The sequence below is a fragment of the Filicampus tigris genome, chromosome 3 (genome assembly GCF_054856515.1).
Source record: "Filicampus tigris isolate MCC_2025a chromosome 3, RoL_Ftig_1.0, whole genome shotgun sequence".
Lineage (NCBI taxonomy): Eukaryota > Metazoa > Chordata > Actinopteri > Syngnathiformes > Syngnathidae > Filicampus > Filicampus tigris.
In genome coordinates this window covers 18,716,406-18,739,617 of record NC_141219.1, presented here as the reverse complement: position 1 = coordinate 18,739,617, position 23,212 = coordinate 18,716,406, and the positions used below count along the sequence as shown (strand labels likewise).

At 40.2% G+C, this 23,212-nt stretch overlaps 1 protein-coding gene across 4 annotated transcripts in view; it reads right to left on the bottom strand.

Annotated features, from left to right (window-relative positions):
* Positions 1–2,590: 2,590 nt before the first annotated feature.
* Positions 2,591–23,212, bottom strand: part of irag1 (inositol 1,4,5-triphosphate receptor associated 1) — a 37,697-nt gene continuing 17,075 nt past the window's right edge. For all 4 annotated transcript variants that reach the window (XM_086025938.1, XM_086025937.1, XM_086025939.1 and 1 more), the window contains 18 exons: positions 22,647–22,753; positions 22,319–22,380; positions 21,309–21,482; positions 20,939–20,985; positions 20,732–20,773; positions 19,703–20,104; positions 19,517–19,595; positions 17,979–18,096; positions 17,842–17,872; positions 15,908–16,048; positions 14,502–14,633; positions 13,580–13,733; positions 13,413–13,462; positions 13,207–13,341; positions 12,030–12,094; positions 10,177–10,299; positions 9,732–9,863; positions 2,591–8,882 (listed from right to left, as the gene is read on the bottom strand). In XM_086025938.1, the coding sequence (XP_085882064.1) occupies positions 8,720–8,882; positions 9,732–9,863; positions 10,177–10,299; positions 12,030–12,094; positions 13,207–13,341; positions 13,413–13,462; positions 13,580–13,733; positions 14,502–14,633; positions 15,908–16,048; positions 17,842–17,872; positions 17,979–18,096; positions 19,517–19,595; positions 19,703–20,104; positions 20,732–20,773; positions 20,939–20,985; positions 21,309–21,482; positions 22,319–22,380; positions 22,647–22,753 (2,157 nt within the window). In that variant the 3' untranslated portion in view covers positions 2,591–8,719. The remainder of the gene's footprint in view (positions 8,883–9,731; positions 9,864–10,176; positions 10,300–12,029; positions 12,095–13,206; positions 13,342–13,412; positions 13,463–13,579; positions 13,734–14,501; positions 14,634–15,907; positions 16,049–17,841; positions 17,873–17,978; positions 18,097–19,516; positions 19,596–19,702; positions 20,105–20,731; positions 20,774–20,938; positions 20,986–21,308; positions 21,483–22,318; positions 22,381–22,646; positions 22,754–23,212) is intronic.

Sequence of the window (23,212 nt, the reverse complement as noted above, 5' to 3'; positions counted from 1 at the left end):
CTTTTGAATGCTTGTGTCTAAGTGTTTAATGTTTCGGTACATTTTGCACAGCTTGCTCCTCTCTAACAAGGAGCTGAATGACACAATTCACAACAAGTGAATTTGTATTTTCATTTCCAAGGAAGTCCACTTCTATGCCTGTCTGTGACTCTTCCTGTCCCTCAACATCTCAGTTCCATCAAAATTCTGAATAATATTGTGTATGTGGAATACGAATTAAACAGCAAAATCCATATGTTTTTAGCCATCTGGGGGGCTCAACTTCAAAAGACAGGTGAGCCGTGATTGGTTGTTAACTGAGCCCTGAGTAACTGTGATGTCATTTTCAGTCGACAGCGAGTGACAAAATGGCCGCCCCCTGAGATGGAATAAAAACAGATGGATTTTGCTGCTTAAAGCGGAAGTCAACCCAAACACATTTTTTTTCAAGAATATGTTCTGTGCAGGCCCACTAGTTGAAAGACGGCATTCTGATTAATATTGCATTTGTGGAATATGAGTTAAGCAGCAAAATCCACCCGTTTTGAGCCATCTCACGGGGCGGCCATTTTGTCACTTCTGTTGAATAAAAATGACATCACAGTTGCTCAGGGCTCAGGTAACAACCAATCATGACACCTGTTTTCTGAAGCTAAGCCATGATTGATCGTTACCTGAGCATTTGTGATGTCATTTTCATTCATTCATTAAATAAGTGAAAAAATGGCCGCCCCCCCAGAGATGGCTAAAAACAGGTGGATTTCTCATATTCCACAAACGCAATATTTATCAGAATGCCTTGTTTCTACTAGTGCGCCTGCATAAAACATATTCTTGAGAAAAAAAACATGTTTGGGTTGACTTCCCTTTTAACTCATATTCCACAAACACAACATTAATCAGAATGTCGTGTTTAGACTAGTGGGGCTGCATAGAACAAATTATGGTGAAGAAAATGTGGGGGTTGACTTCCCCTTTAAGTCCATGTACTAATATGTGTTCAATCCTCACCAATAATACCACTTTAGCATACTAGTTGGGAAGCTATATGTTACTAGCAAGGCCTTGCGCATGTAATGTGCTATATGAATAAAGCTGCCTTGCCTGCTGGTTAACATGTAGATGCTTCATTAGTTGTACTCGTAGCACACGGATGTCAACAGCGCTTAACACATCATAGCACTCCATTGCTTCAATCCCGACTGCTGTAAGATGCAAGTAAGAACACACAACTATAGCGCAGGTGCAACAAGTACAACAATACTCAAGCAAAATACATGATGTGTATTAGTAAATGAACTTGCGATGTTTCACAGGCTGTCCCGCAATAACACATTCAGTGTGATTGACACTTAACATTACGCTTATGGTCCAAATGATTTCCTCCCGTGGGAGCTTGCAAAGACATGAACATGCCCGTGATCTCAGGATCCTCCCATGATCCCGCTTCCACAAAAACACCTTCCCGCATGTCACGGGAACACGGAAAATGATGACGCAGGCACAGAACTCATGTGGCTGATCATACAGCAACATTATTTTCTATTCAGGTCTTCCAGTGAAGGGTGTTTTGGCTTATTTGTTATCAAACACACCGTGGAAATTAAGTAAAAAGGAACATAACATTAGTTCCAAGATCAGGACTAAATATAGTGAAGCATAAAATTGTCTTTTATTACGACAAAAAAAAAAGAAGAAAAAAACTCAGGCTAATATAAAATTCAAGGCTTTAGCTCTGTTTAGTTTTTCTGAAACTTTGGTCTGTCATGGACAATGTCTTGAGATTCAGGACTTGTGTTTTCCTTCTTTGTGTCCTCGTTCCAATGTTCCAGAGAGAACTAGTCTTTTAAATGAACTATCTTCAAAATGCCTCAACTGTTGATCCCAATATTTTTTCCGTAATCAACAGCACACACCTTCCATGTTCTAATCTTTTCTTATTGTAATTCAATTCAATACAAACTTGCATGCAAGGAGGCAGTTCAAATACAACCTGATGGATACTTTCTAAGAAGTGTTGGCTTATTTCTCCATAGGCGAGATCATACACACATGGCAGTTATCTGCCTGTCATGCAATTGGCAACCCCCTGGAACCACCGATGTAGTTTCTTGCTTTGTCTCACTCACAAAGTGGGCATACAACTTCAGAGAGAGGGGAAATACGGTCTACTTTCTTATCTTTGAACAAAAACGAAATACACTGTATGAGGCTATATAGTACTTGACACGCTCCTAGCTTGGGCTTCCAAGTCTGCCATATTTGACCCAAACTTGCTTATTCCACAATTCTCAAGTCAAGACTTATAGTATGAATGACCTCTATGACCTCCACCTTGTCCCTCCTCTCTCACCTTAGTTTCCCTAACAGTCCTCAGTTTTGTATTGTTTGTGGCATGAATTCATCAAGTGACCCTGCCATTTTACAGAATGTTATCTGCCAAATTATTTCATAGCCAAGCACAATAACATCCTGCAGCCCCAGCTGCTTGCCTGCTTATTCCACTAACAATACACCATGTGTGTGTGTATGTGTGTGCGTGTGTGTGTGTGTAAGCAGCAAACAGTCTATTCACATCATAATCATATTATGAAAATGACAGTCTAATTGATTGAATTGACAAACCTTTATTTCAAGGTGAAGTGGCAGAGCAAATGCCTGCCGAGTTGACACCACAAGTTGGCACACGTGTAAAGACGATCAAAAATAAACAGTGTGCAACATCTTTCAGTGCCCTTGAAGACACAAACCAAAATGGCAAATGACTAATTGATTACAAAACGTATTGCACTCTGCAAACTACAGTGGAACCTGCAAAGTCTTAAACAAGCCCTTGCAGGCCTACTTTTAAGTTGTCCTTTTCAAAGCATTTTTACCATTGGAAATAAAGGAAAGTGACATCATATGTTAAAAGTTTAAAACTATCACCGTCATAAAATCTTCATTCAGTGCATTAGTGCCTTGAGATACAAGTGAGCTGACCAACTTAAGAGAATTACACATTAGCTTTTTGAAAGTACATAACTTTGCCTCAGGAAAAGCTGCTTAGTTTAATGCTAACACACAACGCAATAGTCGTGGTGTTGTAATGGATGCAATGGGCATTTGAACACGAATTGTGCAGCAACACAAGTAGACACACATTAAAAATTCATAGGCATATCTTCTTTATCCTCTGCGAAAAAGGATAATACCTATTCATTGGCTTACTGATTTAATCGGCCGATACCAGCTCTTAAAATCGGCATCATTCATACACAATTAATTACTACATGCTTTTTTAAAGCCCAATACACACAGCACTATTTTCTTCATTAAAAACATGACAAACATTTTTATTTTCTTATATGGATGCTGGAACCGATTACTGGTATTTCCATTCATTTCAATAGGGAAATATTATTTGAGAATCGTTTTGAGTAGAGATAGGCCAATTATTGGCATTGGCCTTTTTTATTAATCCGACGGCCGATATGCGATCAATTAAAAACTGAGTTATTTTGGCACTGATAGCCGCAGCGCACATCTCTGTCAACTGTGGCTGTGACTTTCTCCGGCATTGACCCACATTATCTGAGTGGTTGCTCATGCAGTGGGTAACAGCCAATCAGCAGTCAAAGCTGCTTGTTGTCCGAGAGTTTGACTGCTCTCAAGATTCACGCACACAGAGGAGAGGAGAGGAGAGGAGAAAATATTGTGAACAGTCCAGTGAGGGAAGGTACGTTAAGGCTACAGACTTTTGTGAAATTGTAATAAATGTCTTCTACAACTCACAACTATTTGTACTTACGTAACATTACTCTGAGCCCATTAACGTTATATAAACACAAGTGAAGCGACAGCTCTGCTCGCTCTCAGTCTCTTTAAAGCGAAAGTCAACGCAAACATTTTTTTTCATATGTTCTATGCAAGCCCACTAGTTGAAACGGGGCATTCTGATAAATATTTAGTTTGTGGAATAAGTGTTAATTCACTCGTTTATAGCCATCTCCGGGGGCGGCCATTTTGTCTTCTGTCGACTGAAAATGACATCACACCTGCTCACAACGACCAATCACGGCTCAGATTCAGAAAACAGGTAGCATTTCGCTACTTAACTTGTATTCCACAAACGCAAAATTAATCAGAATGCCGTGTTTCAACTAGTGGGCCTGCTGGGAACACATTCTTGAAAAAAATATGTCGACTTCTGCTTTAAACATGCCTGTAGTGTTAATAACTTGAATATACAGCAAGTGTACTTTCATGTAAAACACATCAAATTACTTTTGTTATACAAATAAACAGATCTGGGAATTTTATTAAAAATTTGCGGTCCATTAGTCGTCTTCGGTCATCCGTTTATCCATTTTGTCCGGCCGGAAAAAATGATACCCATCTATGGGCCGGTCGGCCTAGAATTTTAAACGGGCTTCCGTTAGCGTTCCCAACGACAAACTGCGACCAACTACGGCTACATTTTGATACGTCATTCCATCAAATTTTAAAACTGAGTTGTCCATTTTCTAAGATCTAAAAAACTTTAACAAACTGCAAATCACAAAATCTGTTTAATAAACGTGCTTAAAGACATTTAAACAGTCAAAAGATGGAGTTTTTATTATTACAAAATTTGACGCCAATTTTCCCCTTTTTTTTCCTGTGTATTAATATCGGCTTCAAACATGTATCGGTTATCGGCCTCCTTGACTACTAATAATTGGTATCGGCCCTGAAAAAAAGATATCGCTCTATCACTAGTTTTGAGTTATTACAGTGGTCACGGAATGAATTAAAAAACTTGTATCTCAAGGCACCACTATACGGGCAATATTTTAGGTAATGTTTTAACATGAATTACTAACTGTCATATGCATACAATGTTAACCATCATTGACCCTCGTGCAGTATTGGACCAAATCCTGGAGTTTTCTCATTTTACTACTTACATTATCATAGAAAAAACATATAAAAAAAAAATCAGCTAGAGGGCTGAATATTGTCAAAAAATGTCAAAACATGTTGAAGTTCAAAATGGCACCATCCACCATTTCAAAATTGTTATTGTCATTATATGTGGAAAGGCCAGTTTTTACATACACACGCAGTAATAGCGCCAACATCTGGCCCATTGACTCCCATTATAAATCACAATTTTTCATGTTTTTTGATGCACTGTACACCTGCTGTGTTATAGTGCATTTGCCACATACACGCTCGTTGCTTGTTCAATGGGTCAATATGACGTGTTTTACTAAAATACTAGCACTTTGCGTTTGTGTGGTGGTGAAGCCATTTCTGCACGCGTGTGTGTGCGCGTGCATGTGTGCGCGCGTGCCCATTCATCAAGCGGCCTCTGCACGTATCTTTGATCATGCACTTCAAAGGTCTCTGCACGCAGCAAGAGTGTATTTGATGCGAGATTCCCTGAGCGTGAGAATAAATTCAAAATGCAGGTGTTTACTGAATCTCAACTCTTACTGGTAGAATGTTTGAATTTTTCCTCCTCTAATTGGTTCAGGGAATGGTCATGTTTGTATACAACTCTTTATATAGGGTCAAACGGCTCAGAGGCCATTTTACTCCCTGTGACTGATCGTGAGCAGAGATGGCGAGAAGAATATCAGCTGAGGAGGCAAGCAAAATGGTGTTGGAGGAGGAATTTCTTACAGACTCTGAGAATGAAGGGGGTGTGTCAGATGACAGTTTTTTTGTGCATCACAACATCCGATGATGACTATGAGCCGCCTGAAGGAGAGGAGGAACAGGTTGATGAGGAGGAAGAGGAGGATGAGGAGGATTTTGAGGAGGTTTCACTAGAAGCAACGGATGTCTGTGTTAATGAGCAGCTGGTTTCCTTCCGGGGCCGTTGTAAATTCTGTCAGTACATCCCATCAAAGCCAGCCAAGTATGGTATCAAGATATGGACCCTCTGCGATGCAGCAACATCATATGCATGGAACATGCAAATCTAGACGGGCAAAGCTGCAGGAGCGCAAAGGGAGCAGAATCATGGAACGCATGTGGTGCTGGAACTATGTGACCTGCTGGAGGACCACACCGTCACAGTGGACAACTTTTTAACCTCCTTCAGCTGGCAAAGGAATTCAAAAAAAGAAAATATCAATGGTGGGAACTGTGAGAAGGAACAAAGGAGAGCTTCCTCCAGTGCTCCTCCAAGTTACCTCCAGATCGCCATTGTCAAGTGTTTTTGCCTTGGCTCCAATACTGCGAGAGGGATAAAAATGTTGAAATTTCCATTGTCAAAAAATGTTACGTTCACAATTTTTTTTAATGTTATGATTTATTAACGCATTCAAGGCTCTAATGACATGACGTCAAATATTCCAATTTGGATTTGTTTTTATATTACATACATCATAGTTAGTTTCATTCATAGCACAATATTGCTATTATTGTGCATAGAGGGCACCCAAAATAAATAAATAAATAAAAACCTAAACATGTATGGATAGGTCTGATGCCACTGAACATTTTGAGTGGTCGCAAGTAAAAAAATATTCAGAAATGACTTAATTAGCACACTTCCATGAGGGCGCCAGATTTTGGCTCCAATACTGCGAGAGGGATAAAAATGTTAAAATTGCCATTGTCAAAAAATGTTGCATTCCCAAAAATAATTAATGTTATGATTTATTAACATATTCAAGGCTCTAATGACCTGCTATCAAATATTCCAACTCGGATTTGTTTTTATATATTGCATACATCATAGTTAGTTTTGTTCAAAGCACACTATTGCTTTTATTGTCCATAGAGGGCATCCAAAATAAATAAATTAATTAAAACTATATATGTATCGATAGGTCTGATGCCACTGAACATTTTGAATGGTCGTAAGTAAAAAAAAAATTAGAAATGACTTAGTTATCACACTTCCAAGAAGGTGCCAGATCTTGGCTCCAATACTGCGAGAGGGGTAACTGCTAAAATACTGCACGAGGGTTAAGAAAACTCAAAGGAAAAACTACTCGCGCTTTGGAGACAACTGACAGACACAGAGGGATGCTATCACCTTGTAGCATTTTATGGCTACTGCGGGAATTACTAAGTGCTTTGTAGTCATAAGTAGGTTTGTGTTAGAATGTGCTCGGTAGACTTGTTGAAGTCTTGTGTGATGTCACACACGTTGACGGAATGACCACCACAAAATTGTGGTTGAACTCCAAATTATACCACTTTTGGCGTGTTCAAGTTAGGCACAGGGGTGTTGAACTAATTTTTACATTGGTAGAACTTAGTTTTTTTTTTTTTCTGAAAGCCATTATGACCGTGAATGTACAGTATATGCATGCTAGCCTCATCGTATAATTACATTTGCACAATGACTGGTAAATGATGGATAACTCGTTTTGAAATCAGAGGTGAATGAAAATAGTGTGATGAACAATTTTAAAAAGGCAGTTGGCAACAAAAATGCTTGGAATATCTCAACATTGTTTAAAGTGAAGACAATTTATAATTGAGCCACTGAGAACTAGAATGGGCTAACTCCATCGTTGCAATTTTTTAAAGAAGTACAGAACTGAATACAGGAAAGGCGTTACTTTCAGACTGAATACTGATCTAAATCTAAATTTGTTCCATTTTTTACCTGTAGGGGGCATTACAATATGAAATTCATTACTTTCCCCGATTCTCTGTGGAACAAATGTGAGGTTCGATTGATAGCAGACTCACCAAGTCTAGTAGAACCTCGGTTGTAGTATGCAGTATCAGTATTAGTCATTTTTCGACAACTTTATCGTCACAATGTCGCCCCAGTTTTCATACAGCCATTCAGTTTTCAGACATTCATTTTCCGGAATGCGCCATGCCATGGCTCCTGACTCAGTCAGCTTTTGTCTCTCGTTCTGAAACATTTTGTACATTGTCAAAAATGTAAAAACAATCCAATCGGAGAGCAAGTCTTTCCCCCGGGTAACATCAGCATCACACATTGTTTTCAAAAGTTAGGGCTTCAAAATAAATGTCATAGAAAGTGTGTTGAAACACTTATATCTGCATGCTTTTATTTTGAAAGCCTGACTTTTGACAGGATGTCTTTCCAAGCCGGATGCGAGAGTTGCCAGATAAACCCTCAAGATATAAATCACCCAAGTTACATTGCCAGCATGAAACTCGACGTCACCCTCCTGCCAAATGGCCAAAAATGAGTTAGCCCACTTTGGTTCTCAGTGGCTCAATTTTGGTACAGATTTTTGCAAGAAACATGATGTAGGGTTTGCTTTAGTGAGCTACATAATATGGGGGGCCAGATCTGGTCCCCGGGCTTTGAGTTTGACTCACTTTGAGGTTCCACTGTATCTGGATATGTGTGTAATTGAAAATCTTGAAATGCACTTTGTATAAATAACAACCATAAAACATATGTTCTATATCTTCTCTCTAAGTATCAGCTGGCACTCAAGGTCCTTAAAAAAAAAAAAAAAAAAAAAAAATCTATTGGACCCGAGTCATACGTTATACTTTTACATGGTTGTGTGCAAGATATGCAATCTATGCCAGCACTTTATAGCAAAAGTGCCATATTTATCATATTCACATGTAGCACAATTGTATTTGGTCCCTAAGTAGAAGTGAACAAGTATTAACTGTAACAAACTTTATACATAAAGGCCTCTGAAACCTCTTTCTTAACTGCATTCAGCAGAGTTCGGCTATGGAGATAATTGACTGAGACGGAGGGGTGTCTGTGAAGCAATTATTTGGTTCTGCCCTGATTAAAGTGCTTGTGTTCTTATGTGTCATCACGCTTGTTGTAGTAACCAGAGAAGAATGTGAAAATGCTGATAACCAGACACATCACCAGAAAAACCATCAGCGTCATCCAGAGAAGCCGCTTGCTCCACGAAATCTTGGGGCAAATATGGCTAAGAAGAACCAGGACCTCCTCCAGCCTCCTGTGGAGAGGAAAAAGCCGGTAAGGCACACAGTGCAATACAATACTTTTTAAGATGACATTGTCATTGGACATTTGCAGTTTGTTTTTTTTAAACTACTTCAACAATTAGCGGAATTTTTTTTTTTTGTAAATTTGATGTCAAATTTCTGGAAACTGATCCCCTGTAAAATTGCAATTTTTGTCCTTTTTCCTTCTGGAGGTGGTCTTTGGTGTGTTTGTGATAGATTTCCTGACAGTTCTGGGACATAAGTTGTTTTTTTTATTGTGTTTTTTTTTTTTAAAACAGAATTAAAAATAAATGTTGCAGTTTTACTTTTCACTGTCAAATGGCTCTGCATATTTTTTTTGTCATTTCCTGGTCCTGTCAGGACCTCTGGTGTGTTTGTGAAAGTTTTTCCAACAGTCCTGGACCCTAAGTGTATTATTTTTTTTTAACAACTTGAATGCAATAGGTCTTTTACTTCTTTAATTTAATTTACTTCAGTTCAATTAAAAAAATCTTCACTAAGAGCCGCATGTAAACAATGCAAATAGTGAACAAAGGATGAGAACAACAGTCAGCACAGAATTCAATCAGTAATTGCACATACAATTTCGGCTGATGTTAAAAATTGTGAAAATACTCAGAAGAACTCAACAATATTAATCGCAAACTAAATCTGGGGACCAGCATAACGGTGATGGATATTTACAAGCTATTCCGACACTGAAATTAAAGTGAGCCATGATATTGTCAGAAATGAAATAGGAGTTTCTCATTTCCACATAGCTGATTTTGTGAACTGTAACTGTCCAATGACAATGTCATCTTATCTTAAAAGGTATTGTATTGTACCGTGTGCCTTACCGGCTTGCTTTGATTTTCTTTCCACTTTCTTCATCCCTTATCTTTGGTTCCAGCAACTTGTCTGCACCTTCGTCCTCCTCTTCACGTTTTTCCTCCTGGATTGCTTTGTTTTGCTTCAGTCCTTCTTGGTAGCTACAGTGAACATATGATATAGTTTCATTTATCAGCAAATTCAAACACTCCACAGATTTACAATGTTACTGGAAAAAGTGCCTGTGCAGTTAATAGAGGTTTTAGACTGCTGACCGATTGACCCTGGAAAACAATTCCATTATTTCCTAATGGAGAAAAAATAATAATAATAATTCTCATCAACATTCTGTCATTAATTTTGTTTGTCCTTCCAGGTTACATGTATAATTGCTTGTGTGTTGGTTTGTGATGAACAGACACAAATGTGTTTATTTATCAAAGAGGGTTCATGTGCATCGAGACAAGGCCTCACCCTTTATTGTACGCCACTTCCTCAATCTTTGCCTTGAGCTCTGCCCTGATTTCCGCTCTGATCTCCTCCAAGTTGACGGCGGACTTGGCCGGTTCGCCTTCCTGCTCCGACACGCTCTTTCCACTGCATTGTTTTGCATATAAAAGCACGGTTAGGCCTCGGCCGCATCACGGAAATCATTTTGAGAGTGCGTCCATCACAATATAAACCCGATGAACCGCAAAACACTGGCGGTCCAAAGACAAAACAGAGAAAACACAAAAGACCTGATGCTGCAATGGAAAAGCTGCTGCCTTGTATCGGGTTTTGAGGTTCCACACACAATAATGCTGTACTGTATTTTACTGAACCACAAAAACAAGGTGCAATTGTCAAGGATGAAGCAGATTGCCGCAGACACAATTAACTGGTGACAAAGGCGGGAGTGTGGATATTATGAGGGGCTCTTGGTAATTATCAAGCGTCTCATTCAGTGATTGCACCCGCGCTTCTCGGAGACTCCGTGCTTTGCTTTCTTACAAATATATTAAAGTATTATTCTAAAATATCTTAATACAATTCTGTATTAACATATTTAAAACCCCCCCCAAAAATAAATTCTGGGGTGTGAAAGCTATTTGTGCGTTTTCGATGGGCTATATATCTGCGATGTTGCAACGCCATTCACAAGCAATTCAAATGTTCAAATGCAGCAGAAACCAGTGGCCAACGATTGGCCTTTTGTGAACACGAATTGCAGAACCGCGCACACTGCGTGACAGTTCAGTCCGTTTTGGAAGCATTGCTCAGTGTGTGTGGTGGTCCTAAGATTGGGGCTGAACAGGTGTAAAAGTGAAGACCGCTCTATTTTGTGTGATTGTGGTAGCTCTGAATGGTTTCACCATGAAAAATTATGAGAGCACCGCGAGCCCAAAAACTGACTTTGAAATGATTGAACTGGATGTGTTAATGGATGAGGCAAAGTTACTCTGGATATTTGGCTACATTTGCTTTGACCCTGACAATCTTACGCAGCTTGCACTTTCAGTGCACAGGAATTGAATGTGCCCATCACATTACATTTTAAACATAGTACAGCACTCTCAGCAAAGGGCTCTGGGAGGTGCCAGCACCAATTGCCACAGTGCACAGAAATGACCCAGACGCAAGCAAATGCAGGGTTGAAAGCAGTTTTGTCATAGATGACATTGGGGGCATGACTCCTTCTTGTGATTGACTGCAGGCCATCCAAAACTGTATCGATGAATAGATGTTATGTCGCAATAATTTTTTTCTCCTGGGATTTCAAAAATGTCTACCCCAAAGGAAAACTCATTTTTATTGACCACATCAAAAAAACACAACCACAGCTGCATACAAAGTGCTGTCCATGCACCTGCCTTTTTGAAGACTAATTTAAAGACGCAAAATCACCGCAATTCATCTCCAATTGATTAATCACATTTCACTTTCTAAACTGCTAGTAAATCGCGTGATTTACTAGTAGAGGGAAAATTGTTTGTTATTGCTTTTCTGTCTTTGGCACAACGCCCAGCTCTCTCAGTGACCAGGATACGACTGGAGCACTGAGTCTGGACTTGGTCAAAAACGTGTTTATAATATGAGCCTGGAGAGCAACTTCAGTGACATTGATGATATTCATCCATTCATTTCCACATTTCTCAAGCTTTGCCACACTCCAACACATCCTCTAGGTCACACAAACAAGATAAAAGTTCCCACTGCCACAAAAAAAAATGCTTTTTCAGGGATTTTTGGGCCATTGTTTGGAAGAATGATCAGTGACCTCAAAATCAACTGGTGCAATGTGCACATAGAAGGTGTGTATGTGTGCGTGTGTTAACAAAACCTACCACTCTGTTGTCGCCTGTTGTGTCGACTCTGGTGAGGAGTTTCCTTTCACGTCACTGGCTTCACTCTGCCAGGACGGGAGTGGTCATGAAATTATTAAAACATCCTGTACATCTCAAGGCGACACACTTTCATATTTCTAGATGGTCATGCAGATGTTCATTCGTCAAAATAAACAACAAAGTTCAAGCCGGTGGTTTGCCAGCGGGAAGACTCAGAAAGGGTGATAAAACACACCGAAACAAAGTAAATAAAGTTAATAAAAGCATTATTTTGGATTCATACAAGTGTGTGTCTGTCTGATTTCGTGTAACTGAATTTCCCCATGCTTTCTCTGTAAAGCCCCTATCTCACGGAGGTCGCAAATGTTCGCCAAACGGTCGTCAGACGTTTGCCTGTACTTTTCTTGTCGCATTTTGAACATGTTCAAATTTCCTTGCAACATTTAAAAAAAAAAAAAAAAAACTCACTAAAAATGCTGGCGAACATTTTTGCGACATTGAACAAAACCTGACAAATTCTGCCGTGCACGCAATATTCGCTGCCTTCAAAAACACTTGCAATTGCTTACCGCTCAGTGGGATAGGGGCTTAAGGAATTAACAAATAAAAGCTTGAGTGACATATTGTTAGCTAGGGATGTAATGATTCACTCAAGGCCAGATTCTACTTGATTTTCGATTTTCAGTTCCAGACTTTCGATTCAATTATTTTTAAATTGCCGCCATGCTTGTCTCTGTGCGCTAACGTGGTGCTGCAGCCATCCACAAACGCAATACGCAATGATGTTTGGCACAATCACGTCAAGTAGGGCTGCCACAAATGATAATTTTGCTAGTCGACTAATCACCAACAGTGGTTGCGATTAGTCGATTAATCGTTCATATGTAAATGGCGGCATTGTCGCACCAGCAAGCAACTGCTCTTATATGACCAACTGTAGCTTATAGCTAGAATTCTTTACTGTGTGTACAAATGAATAATAAAGACAATTAAGATAATAGTACATTCAACTTTGCAGCTTGTACCAGCATTCCTGACAAGTTTATAAATGATGGAATAATTGAAATTGAAGGCGATATTGTTCACACAATTTTTCCGTGCTGTAAATGTTTAGTGCATTTTAAGATGAAACCAAAAACTATACGCTATCATCAGGATCAGGAAAGGAAAGACTCACCAAAGCAGGAAGAGCTGCACCAGGCGTGGAAGGTGTTGGCGCATTGGGGGCAGTAGCGGGTGGCGTCTGACCCGGGATGTTCAGGAGGTTAAACTTGGGTACCACGGCAACACTCACCCTGCGTCTGGGCAGCGCCTAAGAGATAGACGCCATCACATTGTTAATGTGACGTACAAAGAGAATATTAAACTGGGATTGTTGCCCACCTTGCCGAGAGTGAGCGACATGGATCTTGAAGCCCGAGAAACTCCATCATCTTGATGAAGAAACATCCAGTGTTACATTTGGAAGCGCTATATAATGCATTTTTGAATTTCCATGGAATAAAATGTTATGGACTAAATTTAACTTGCTATGTAGTCCTCTGTCTTACCTCCAGTTTCTACGGAGCCTCCATAGCAGCGATTGGAGTTCTGGTTGGCTAGCTTTTTAAACTCCGTCAGCTCAGCGTGGTCTTTCTCATATGTCCTCTTGAGGTTTTCAACATATTGCATCATGACCTCGGTAGCCTTGCTCATGCGTTTCTCCTGTGGACAAAATAGGAAAACGTTCCGGAGCAAATGTCAATTTTTGGCTACGCTACCCACTTCTGATCTAACTTCCGTAGGTATGACAAAAGTAAAAGTAGAGTTATATATGTTTTTGGAAAACCAAACTTGCGAAGGCACATGTTGATGTATTAATGTTATGCCTGGGAATCTAACCAAATTGGTTTTGTTTCAATAAACGACACATCGACTAGCTTCTGACACCGGTGTATTTAGAGGGAAACTAAACTACATGGAACATCAAGGCTGATAAACGTCTCTCACTGAGATTCCCATGAATAATTTTGTAGCCGTACAGAAACACAGGAAATAAATTCACTTCGAAGTTTACGCTCATAAATAGCAACAGTAAATGTTAGCTTTGGCCGCAATAATGTCCTCCATGTCATATCGAATTAAATCCTTCACCGTCAAACATATTGCAACCATGCCAAAAAGCATATTTCTCAAAAAGGAATCTAAAAAAACCAAAAAAAAACCCCAGATATTTTCTTAGCTAACTGTGGAAGATGAGAACCAATACAAAAGCTGTACTTGTCTGCCTTTACAAAACTACTAATGCTGAGTATTAATTTAACAATACATTATTATTGTGAATTCAATTCGCTGTCATGCGGAACTATACTGTGTATTCATCAAACTGAGCATTACTATCTTTTGCAGAGGTCAATTTTTGGAGTCGGATTTCGTATTACCTAATGTTGTGAAGCGTGAGTTTACAGTGGACAAAGTTTAATGTAAATGAACCTGTCGAACTGCTCCAACTATCTCGGATCTGCTTGAGAGGCGAGTGGCCAGCCGATGCAGCACAGCCAGCGTCTCTATGAGCCGCTGGTAAGCCTCACGCTGCTCCAGGTTCTGCCACTGTGGGGACGTCATCTGAAAGTTAAAAAAAACAAAAAAAACAACAGTTTTCTTCTGTCAAGAAAATATAGTGTACAGTAAAAGTACTCACATAGTGTACTTAAAGTGGAAGTCAAACCAAGCATATTTTTTTCAAGAATATGTTCTATGCAGGCCCACTAGTTGAAACACTGCATTCTGATAAATATTGCGTTGGTGGAATAAGAGTTAGTCCAGCCATTTTCAGCCATCTCCGGCGGCGGCCATTTTGTCAATTCTGTCGACTGAAAATGACTTCACAGTTGCTCAGGGCTCAGGTAACGACCAATCACGGCTGAGCAGTTGTGATGTCATTTTCAGTCGTTAGCACAACTAGTGGGCATGCTGGGAACATATTCTTGAAAAAAATATGTTTGGGTTGATTTCTTCTTTAAGTAGAATTATAAATACTTGTGTAAAAAAATGGTAGAAGTAGAAGTACTGATTCAACTCTTGTACTTCAGTAAAAAATAAAAAAAGTACAGATTTTGGAATGTACTTAAGTGCAAATATTGTTCATTCGTCAAATTCACACATACCCCTTTCAATAACTTGACACAACAGTGGGTAAAAGTAGAAATATCCGTTTTAAAATATAGGGAATGAAAGTAAAAAGTCACCAGACAATTAATATATACTCAAATAAATTACAGACCATTGAGAAATCAACTTAAGTGGAACTCAAACCAAGCATATTTTTTTCAAGAATATGTTCTATGCAGGCCCACTAGTAGAAACACATCTGATTAATATTGCGTTTGTGGAATATAAATTAAATTAATAAATAAAAAAATATAAATTAAGCAGCAAAATCCTCCCATTTTTAGCCATCTCAGGGGGCTACCATTTTGTCACTTCTGTCGACTGAAAATGACATCCCAACTACTCTGGGCTCAGGTAACAACCAATCACGACTGACCTGTTTTCTGAAGCTGAGCCGTGATTGGACGCTACTGATCAGTTGTGATGTCATTTTCAGTTGACAGAAGTGACTAAATGTCCGTCCCCAGAGATGGCTAAAAACGGCTGGATTAACTCCTATTCCACAAAAACAATATTTACCAGAATGCCTTGTTTCAACTAGTGGGGCTGCATAGAACATATTCTTGAAAAAAATATGTTAGGGTTGATTTCCGCTTTAAGTGCAGCACAAAGTATTTATACTCCGTTTTTCCCCCCACCACTGACATCACCGTGTAAAACAGGATCAATCAACGATGAAAACATGTCCAAGAAACACTTTTTTTTGTTTTTTTTGTTGAAGGACTAACCTTCAGTGCAACTTTGAATTCCTCGAGTTCTTTCTGTGTATCTTCCTCGGTCAGGTTCCTCTCCCTCTCGGCCTGTTTGAGGCGAGTCTCGAGGGTGTAGTTGTCATTACGAAAGGCCAATGACAGCTGGACAAATGCATTCTGCCGGGAGGAAGTGACGGCAATTTCACTCAAAAGTGGCACGTTATATTCCACGTGAAAGCACAGATGAGGTGGAGAACAAAGGCGGTCTCCCAACAGCAAAGGGCATGTTGAGTGTTATTGTGTGCATTAAATGTCAATGTTAACATGCGTGGCAGTCAAGCAGCCCGGGGGACCCGCTGTGATTCTGACTTTTCACCTTGCGCTGTGAAGCCACGAAAGCCAGGCTGCACATTTTCCAACACGCTATACTCATGGTTGGGAGGAAACATATGACCTCCGACTGCTCTGATGCATAAACAGCCCAGTGGGATCAAACAGTCGGGCCACTGCCCGAGCCAGACAACGTCACTCGTGTTTTGCATCTTCTCCACAGGAAACCACCCCGAGTCTCTTTTGGCTGATCGTGAGCACAAAATCACTTTCCTGTTGACAAAAAAAAACGCCGCCACATCCAAGCAGCTGTGTTTGCGACTGTAATTCACTGCTGTGGTAACAAAACAGATTTTGGTAAGCTGGGAAAAAAAAAAAAAAAAAAAAAGATCTGCATTTTATGGCCCAATGTAGACTCATGATTACACTACTGTTTGAGAGTGTTAATGTAGTGATAATGGACTACTGGAACGTTTATTGGAAAAAAAAAAAGTGTGGAAATGTAATAAATGTGAAGTTCAAGTCGAATGATAAGATTTGCAATTGTACAGGGTGACCCAAAAGTGGCTACAGATTTTCTTTTTATGTCAGGTATCATTCAGACAATATGAGGCCATCAGTATTTGCCAGCTAAGGCTTTGCAGTGTTTGCTAAAACATAATTTAGGGTTCGGGTTAGGTAAACATTCCCTTGCCCATGGCTCACCGATTGACATTGGAGCAGCGTTGCAAAATTGTCGTCCAGCAGGAAGTTTTTCAGTTCAGCGCCAGTTTGAGAAGTGTTAACCGCTCAATCATCCATGCTATGTTCACAGGCTTTAGTATGAAGATTAGGATGCTCGACAACCTAAATCAGTAAGGGTAAAAGCCTTACTCTTCTCTAAGGCATCCGCTGAATTGAATTTTTCCTGAGCCCGAGTGCCAGTATGCTGTGTGGTATTCCAACATCAAATCCTGTTTGGAGAAACTTGCTGTAGAAAGCATAAATTGTACAAGGACTTGAAGCAGCATGTCAGACAAAGCTTTTCAAATATAAGGCTTGTCAAACCGATCCTGAAATGTAGTCAGGGACAGGAAAACCTCTTGCCGGCTGGCAATTTTGCAACTGTGCTCCAGCGTCATTGGGCGAGCCACAACAGAAACTGCAAAGTCTAAACTGTCAAATGCGAATGGTCTCTCTAAATGATAATTGAACACAATTGAAAAAAAAAAAGGAAGTGAACAGTAACTTTTGGGACAAATTTTAATAAGTAGCGCACACAAGTGTTGAGAAATTGTACTGACTGAAGATCTGAGAGATGTTTAAAACCATATTCAAATTGGGCAAACTGAAACTTTCAAACCACTTTCATTCAAGGGGAAGTTTACTTGAGTTGACTTCAACCCCCCCAACAAAAAAATGCTGCAGCCCCCCCCCCCCCCCCCCCAAAGTTTCTTACCATAGTCTCACCCCTCACTAATGGGACTTGCATGGTAAACAAGCCGTTCTCAAATTTCTAGCCACGGTTGTTAGATTGCTCGCATGACTTATTCATGATGGAAAATTGTAAATCTATGGCTGACTGCCTGTAAAAACATATTTGAATTTATGCATCACTCCTTTCAAGTAAATTATGTTGCAAACCTGGAAAGATTACATACCTCAACTTCTTTTTCAGTGAGTGGAGGTGGACTGAAAATGAAGTCAAAGAGAACAGGTGGTTAGGCAAGTAGTGCAAATGCAGGTCAAGGCACATTAAAAACATCCAATTGAGCAGCTGTTGCTTTGCGACGCCCACCAGCCGGGAAGGCCGCGATGAAGTTTGAGTTTTCGCAGCATGATGTCGGAGATGTTTGGCATGGCGTCTGATTTGGTTTCCTCGTTGCTCGGTGATGAGTTTGGAGAGGAAGGAGGTCCTGCATAGAAAAATATATTCAATATCCTTGAAATTCAGCTTAAGATCCATACTCATACACTCTTTGATTTCACATGTAATACAATTTAGCACACTAGCAAAATGACTAGAAGCAGAGTAACATTTTCAACAATAAGTGCTCAAGTGACTTTATGGATCTACTGTGTATCCTTGGGTTCCATTTTAGGGGCCGTGTCCTTCGTCCTCACATGTTACAGGTAAAGCAAACCTGTAACTTGTTGTCAACTGTGTGCAACTACTACAGTGAGCCCCACCCTATTCGCAAGGAGTATATATGCAAAAAAATCCTACCACGAATAGTGAAAATGTGCAAAACATTTGTAATCAACTACAAATGCCACAATACAGCAGGAAAATTCTTTTTGTCGATTAGAGATAGCTATGTCCTGACTAAATCAAACTCCTCCCCTCACTTCAATGACCCAAGATGGTGCAAAGTAATAATGCTCATATTAGATGTGGGTTTACCAGTGTGCTGATTTGTCTTACTACATTAAAACTGCTTGGTCAAAAGTGACCCAAATTGGGTGAATGGCCGGATCCAAACGGGACCGAGCCAGTGTTGGGTTCTTTATAACCAGCACATTGGGTTGAGGGTTTGAGTTTGCATGTTGGCTCAAGAATTTGATTCAACAAGAAATGGGTTATCCTGTGGTTAAAAATAAAACACATAATACCTTACGTTTTTATAAGAGGAAGCAACTTTCCACTGTCAGGTGTCACCAGAGCAAGTCACTCGCATGATACAGTATGTCATCACTGACATTTTCCAAGAATGTTACATGTTACTCTGAAATGGTATCCAGCTCTTCAGACCACCTAAACCCAATCTGCTGCGTCAACATAATGAACTCAACCTTAGGCAAAAGTAACACCGTCGGCCCTAATCAATTTAAGTATGTACTAGTACATGGAAATAAATACATTCTCAAACATTTTCCATACCTGCAGACACATCAGCCTAGTGAAAATGAGTAGGTCTATCATTGTACACTTAGGGTGAAATAAATTCAAAGATTTGTACAATTGTCACTTAATACTTCCACAGCTTGAGATTGTAACTGCACTGTTTGGCCACGGAAATGGTTAGCTTGGACTCAACCCGTCAGCCCTACTGGGTAAATTTGTATCAATGGTACTTTGATGATCAGATATTTCCGTCCCATGTGCGCAGTGCCACAATCATTTTATTCTGCCACAGGTACTCTGTGTGTTTAAACAATCACTCCGTCTGCTATAAGGAAACCTAAAAAGAACATCTGATCACCAAAGGAAAAACACTATTATCATCATCATCAGATTTTCCCAGAGATTCAGGAAGTGCACACCCTCAGAGACATTCTTTTCTGAAAGTACTTTTGGGTCTTACACGAGAAAAAGGGGCAAACAAAAACAGTCACCTTTTTCCTGTTCAGCAGCTTCACTCAAGTCCGGTAACTTGGAGCCGACAATGGTTTGGTTGCGCATCAGCTTGTGCTCCTGTGCATGCGTCACACAGACATGCAAAGACACTCAAATTTAATACATTTACTGGTTGAATCAGAAAAAAACTTCCAGTACATGAAATCACAAGTGCAATGTTTTACCTCTCTGAATTTGGACAATTTGGGTGCAGGGAGCTCTTTGAACCCCGACGATTTCAAAATGCCATCGCGGGTTTTGTCTGAGCTTGCGTCTTCTGCTCCATTTCTGGAGTTAATGCCCCCGATGGCATCCCAGGAAACAGCCCTCATTAGTGGTGGAAAGGCACCAATGGTCTTTATTTCAGCAGTACAGGGGGCCTGCTGCGTTGGGGGTCGAGGGACGGGCTTAGCGACCCCCGTGGCCGGGGCCTGGTTGGAATTTCGTCCTCCATCCTCGCTTTTACTGGCTCCCGGGGGACTTTTGGCTTCACAGTTCTCCTTTGGAATGGTAAAACGGGGTGTTAGGGTTCCAGAAGACACTTTCCTCTTCTCTGTGGGCTTCCAATCCACCGCTAGTCTGCTGTCCTGAGGGAGGCCATGACATTTAATGTTAATTCCAATACACGTGTTGTGTAAATGCTAAGTAAAAGAATGTAAAGAAGTAACCAATTTATATACCATAATTCATTGTGACTATGTGGCATCTTGTGTGTATGCTTTAACCACCTGGGGGCTACAGAACTATTTGTCATTTTTCACAAAAGATAAGGAATACATGCCTGTGAGTATTTTTTTTAAATAAATTGTTCGCCTACCTGTGTTGCTGCACTATTTGTGTTAAAATAGGTCATATAACAGGGGTTTCAAACTGCGGTCCTCCAGGGCCACTTTCCTGCATGTTTTAGAAGTTTCCCAACTGCAACACACCTGATTGGAATGATCAGCTAATTAGCAAATGCTGCAGGGGCCTGACAACGATCCCGATGATTTGAATCAGGTGTGTTGCAGGAGGAAACCTCTAAAACGTGCAGAAAAGCGTCCATCATGGACCAGAGTTTGAGACGCCTGTCATATGTTTTGTTTTGGTGGAGTACAGGCAAAAGGGGGACCCAAATGCAGTAGTAGAAGCAATTAAGGGGATTCATCATTTCCGCAAAATATTTAACACAAAAGGCAAACAAGAGCGATGGGCTAAATGAAAGGAAATCTGACCTCCACATCCTTTTGTCCCCTCACCGAGGCAACGTCCAGATGCTACAGGAGAGGGCGACACACACAAAGACTTAACAAGCAGCAAGGTATGCAGTACGTGTGTTGACTTACATTCTAACGGAGAGAAAATCAAAAGACAGTTTGGGGATTAATTGGAGGAATAGAGAAAGAGAGGAAAAATAACAGAGTTGGGATGAAACCGTTTACCTGACTGATCGACTGTGTACTGCCAGTCAACTCTGGGACTCCCGCAACTGAACCAAGAGAAAGCAAAAAAACAACATGAATTAATAACAGGAATGTCACTCTCAATTACATTGTACATTTGTCTTAAAGATTTCATGCATTAAATGTACTATTAACTGCATCAAAAATTATGTAGTGAAAAATCCTTTGATTCCCAGAGTTTCATGGAAAACAATTCAGTAGCTTTTGCATAACGCTGCTAGAAAAAAAAGCAGTTAAAAGCACCATGGACCTGACGGTACATTGAAATCATTGGATTTGAATATAAATGGATACAGCCCAGATAGAGTAGTAGTATTACCACTGTACTATCACCAATGGTGTGTGTCACCTGCGGTAGAGTCAGAAAGGCTGCTGGTAGAACGACGGCCCCGGCGCATCAGGAAGCGGTCGCTGACCTTTTTGGCTTGTTCCAGCAGCTCCAGATTCTTCTGACGATCCTCCTCCGAAAGCTGCATCTCCGGCAGCTTGTCCTTCACCAGGTCGATTACATGACCCGTGCTGTCTAAGAAAACCATGCATACAGTTAAGTGCAGAAGTATTCAGACAGTGTTTATCCAAGTATTCATATTTGTAATCACGTTTACAGTTTGTTAAGTCACTTCTGCGCCTGGGAAAATGGAGGTGTTCTGTATAATGACTGTATTCCAGATCCACTCTAGTGATGTACACGGGTAACAATACAAGACAATACAATTTTATTAAGATGTAACTGTCCAATATCTCTGACCTTATTTGAATGGGAATGACTATATACCCATCAAAATGATCACACTGCTCACCATGCAACGTATTCCAGACCTTAAAGAGAAATGAACAGAGACATATTTTTTTCAAGAATATGTTCCCAGCAGGCCCACTAGTTGAAACACGGCATTCTGATTATTATTGCGTTTGTGGAATAAGAGTTAATCCACCCTTTTTTTAGCCATCACCGGAGGCGGCCATTTTGTCACTTCAGTCGACTGAAAATGACATCACAACTGCTCACAACGGCAACTGCTCAGGGCTCAGGTAACGACCAATCAGGAATCACCTGTTTTCTGAAGCTGAGTCGTGATTGGTCATTACCTGAGCCATGAGCAGTTGTGATGTCATTTTCAATTGACAGAAGTGACAAAATGGCTGCCCCTATAGATGCGCTTGCATAGAACATATTCTTGAAAAAATTATGTTTGGGTTGACTTTCCCAATTTAATTATTCTAGAAATCATAAAATAAACAATTAGTATACAGTACTTTGATAGCATGCTATAGTTAAGGTAAATCTATCTATCTATTGACCACTATTTTGTTTCAGAAGAACAGTTGTTTATATGTGTTTGTGTGTGTTTTATCTACCAACTGTGGTGATGGATCCTGCAGAGGAGTTTCTGGCCAGACGAGCTCTTGGGCTGTGTGGCCTACAACATACAGCACATACATTTTTAAGACCCCTGGATAGATGCTGTTATCAGACCAATACATTCATCCATCCACTTATGCTACAGTATTTAGGAGTGGAGAGAGCTGGAGTCTATCCGAGCTAACTTTAGGACCAAGGTAGACTACACTTCGGGCTCGTTGCTAGTCAATCACAGTGAACTTGAAGAGGCAGTCAAACGTTTACACTCATGTGTAACTGACTGGGCAGAGCAATACAATGGAACCACATTTTGACTGTGCTCACCTGGCCTGCTCTAGAGGACGTCCATCTTGCTGGACAATGGAGGCCTGCTGTGGGTAGATGATTGTGGGGCCAGTCATGACAACAGCTCCGCTCTCAGCAGGTGCACACTGTGCAAAAAAACACAGCAAAAGCAACATGCGAAAAAAGCTCATTGTGAGAAAGTCATCCAGGGCAATCACTCAAATGACTATGCAGTTAATAAAGGGGGCTATGGAGGAAAATAACCATTACAATGACAAAAAAAAAATGCACTTTGAGAATTTTGGAAGAGGGCAGTGAAAGGTAAAATTATTGTGAAGTTTATATATTTCGACATTTTGCATTAATAAAGCTGTGAGAAATTTATGCTGGATGTCCTAAATCTCTGCAACGTGAGACCTGACATGTTTCAGATTTGTTCATTTCAGTAAAGGTCACAATTTTCCGTTTAATGGACGCCAGCATCAAATGCATGAAGCAATTCATTCCTACATTTTGGGTTTGAATCAAAGAAATAATGGTCACAGATTGCAGAAAGGTCGTTTGCAGGCTGTAATTACAGCATATCCATTTCCACATGAGCAAGA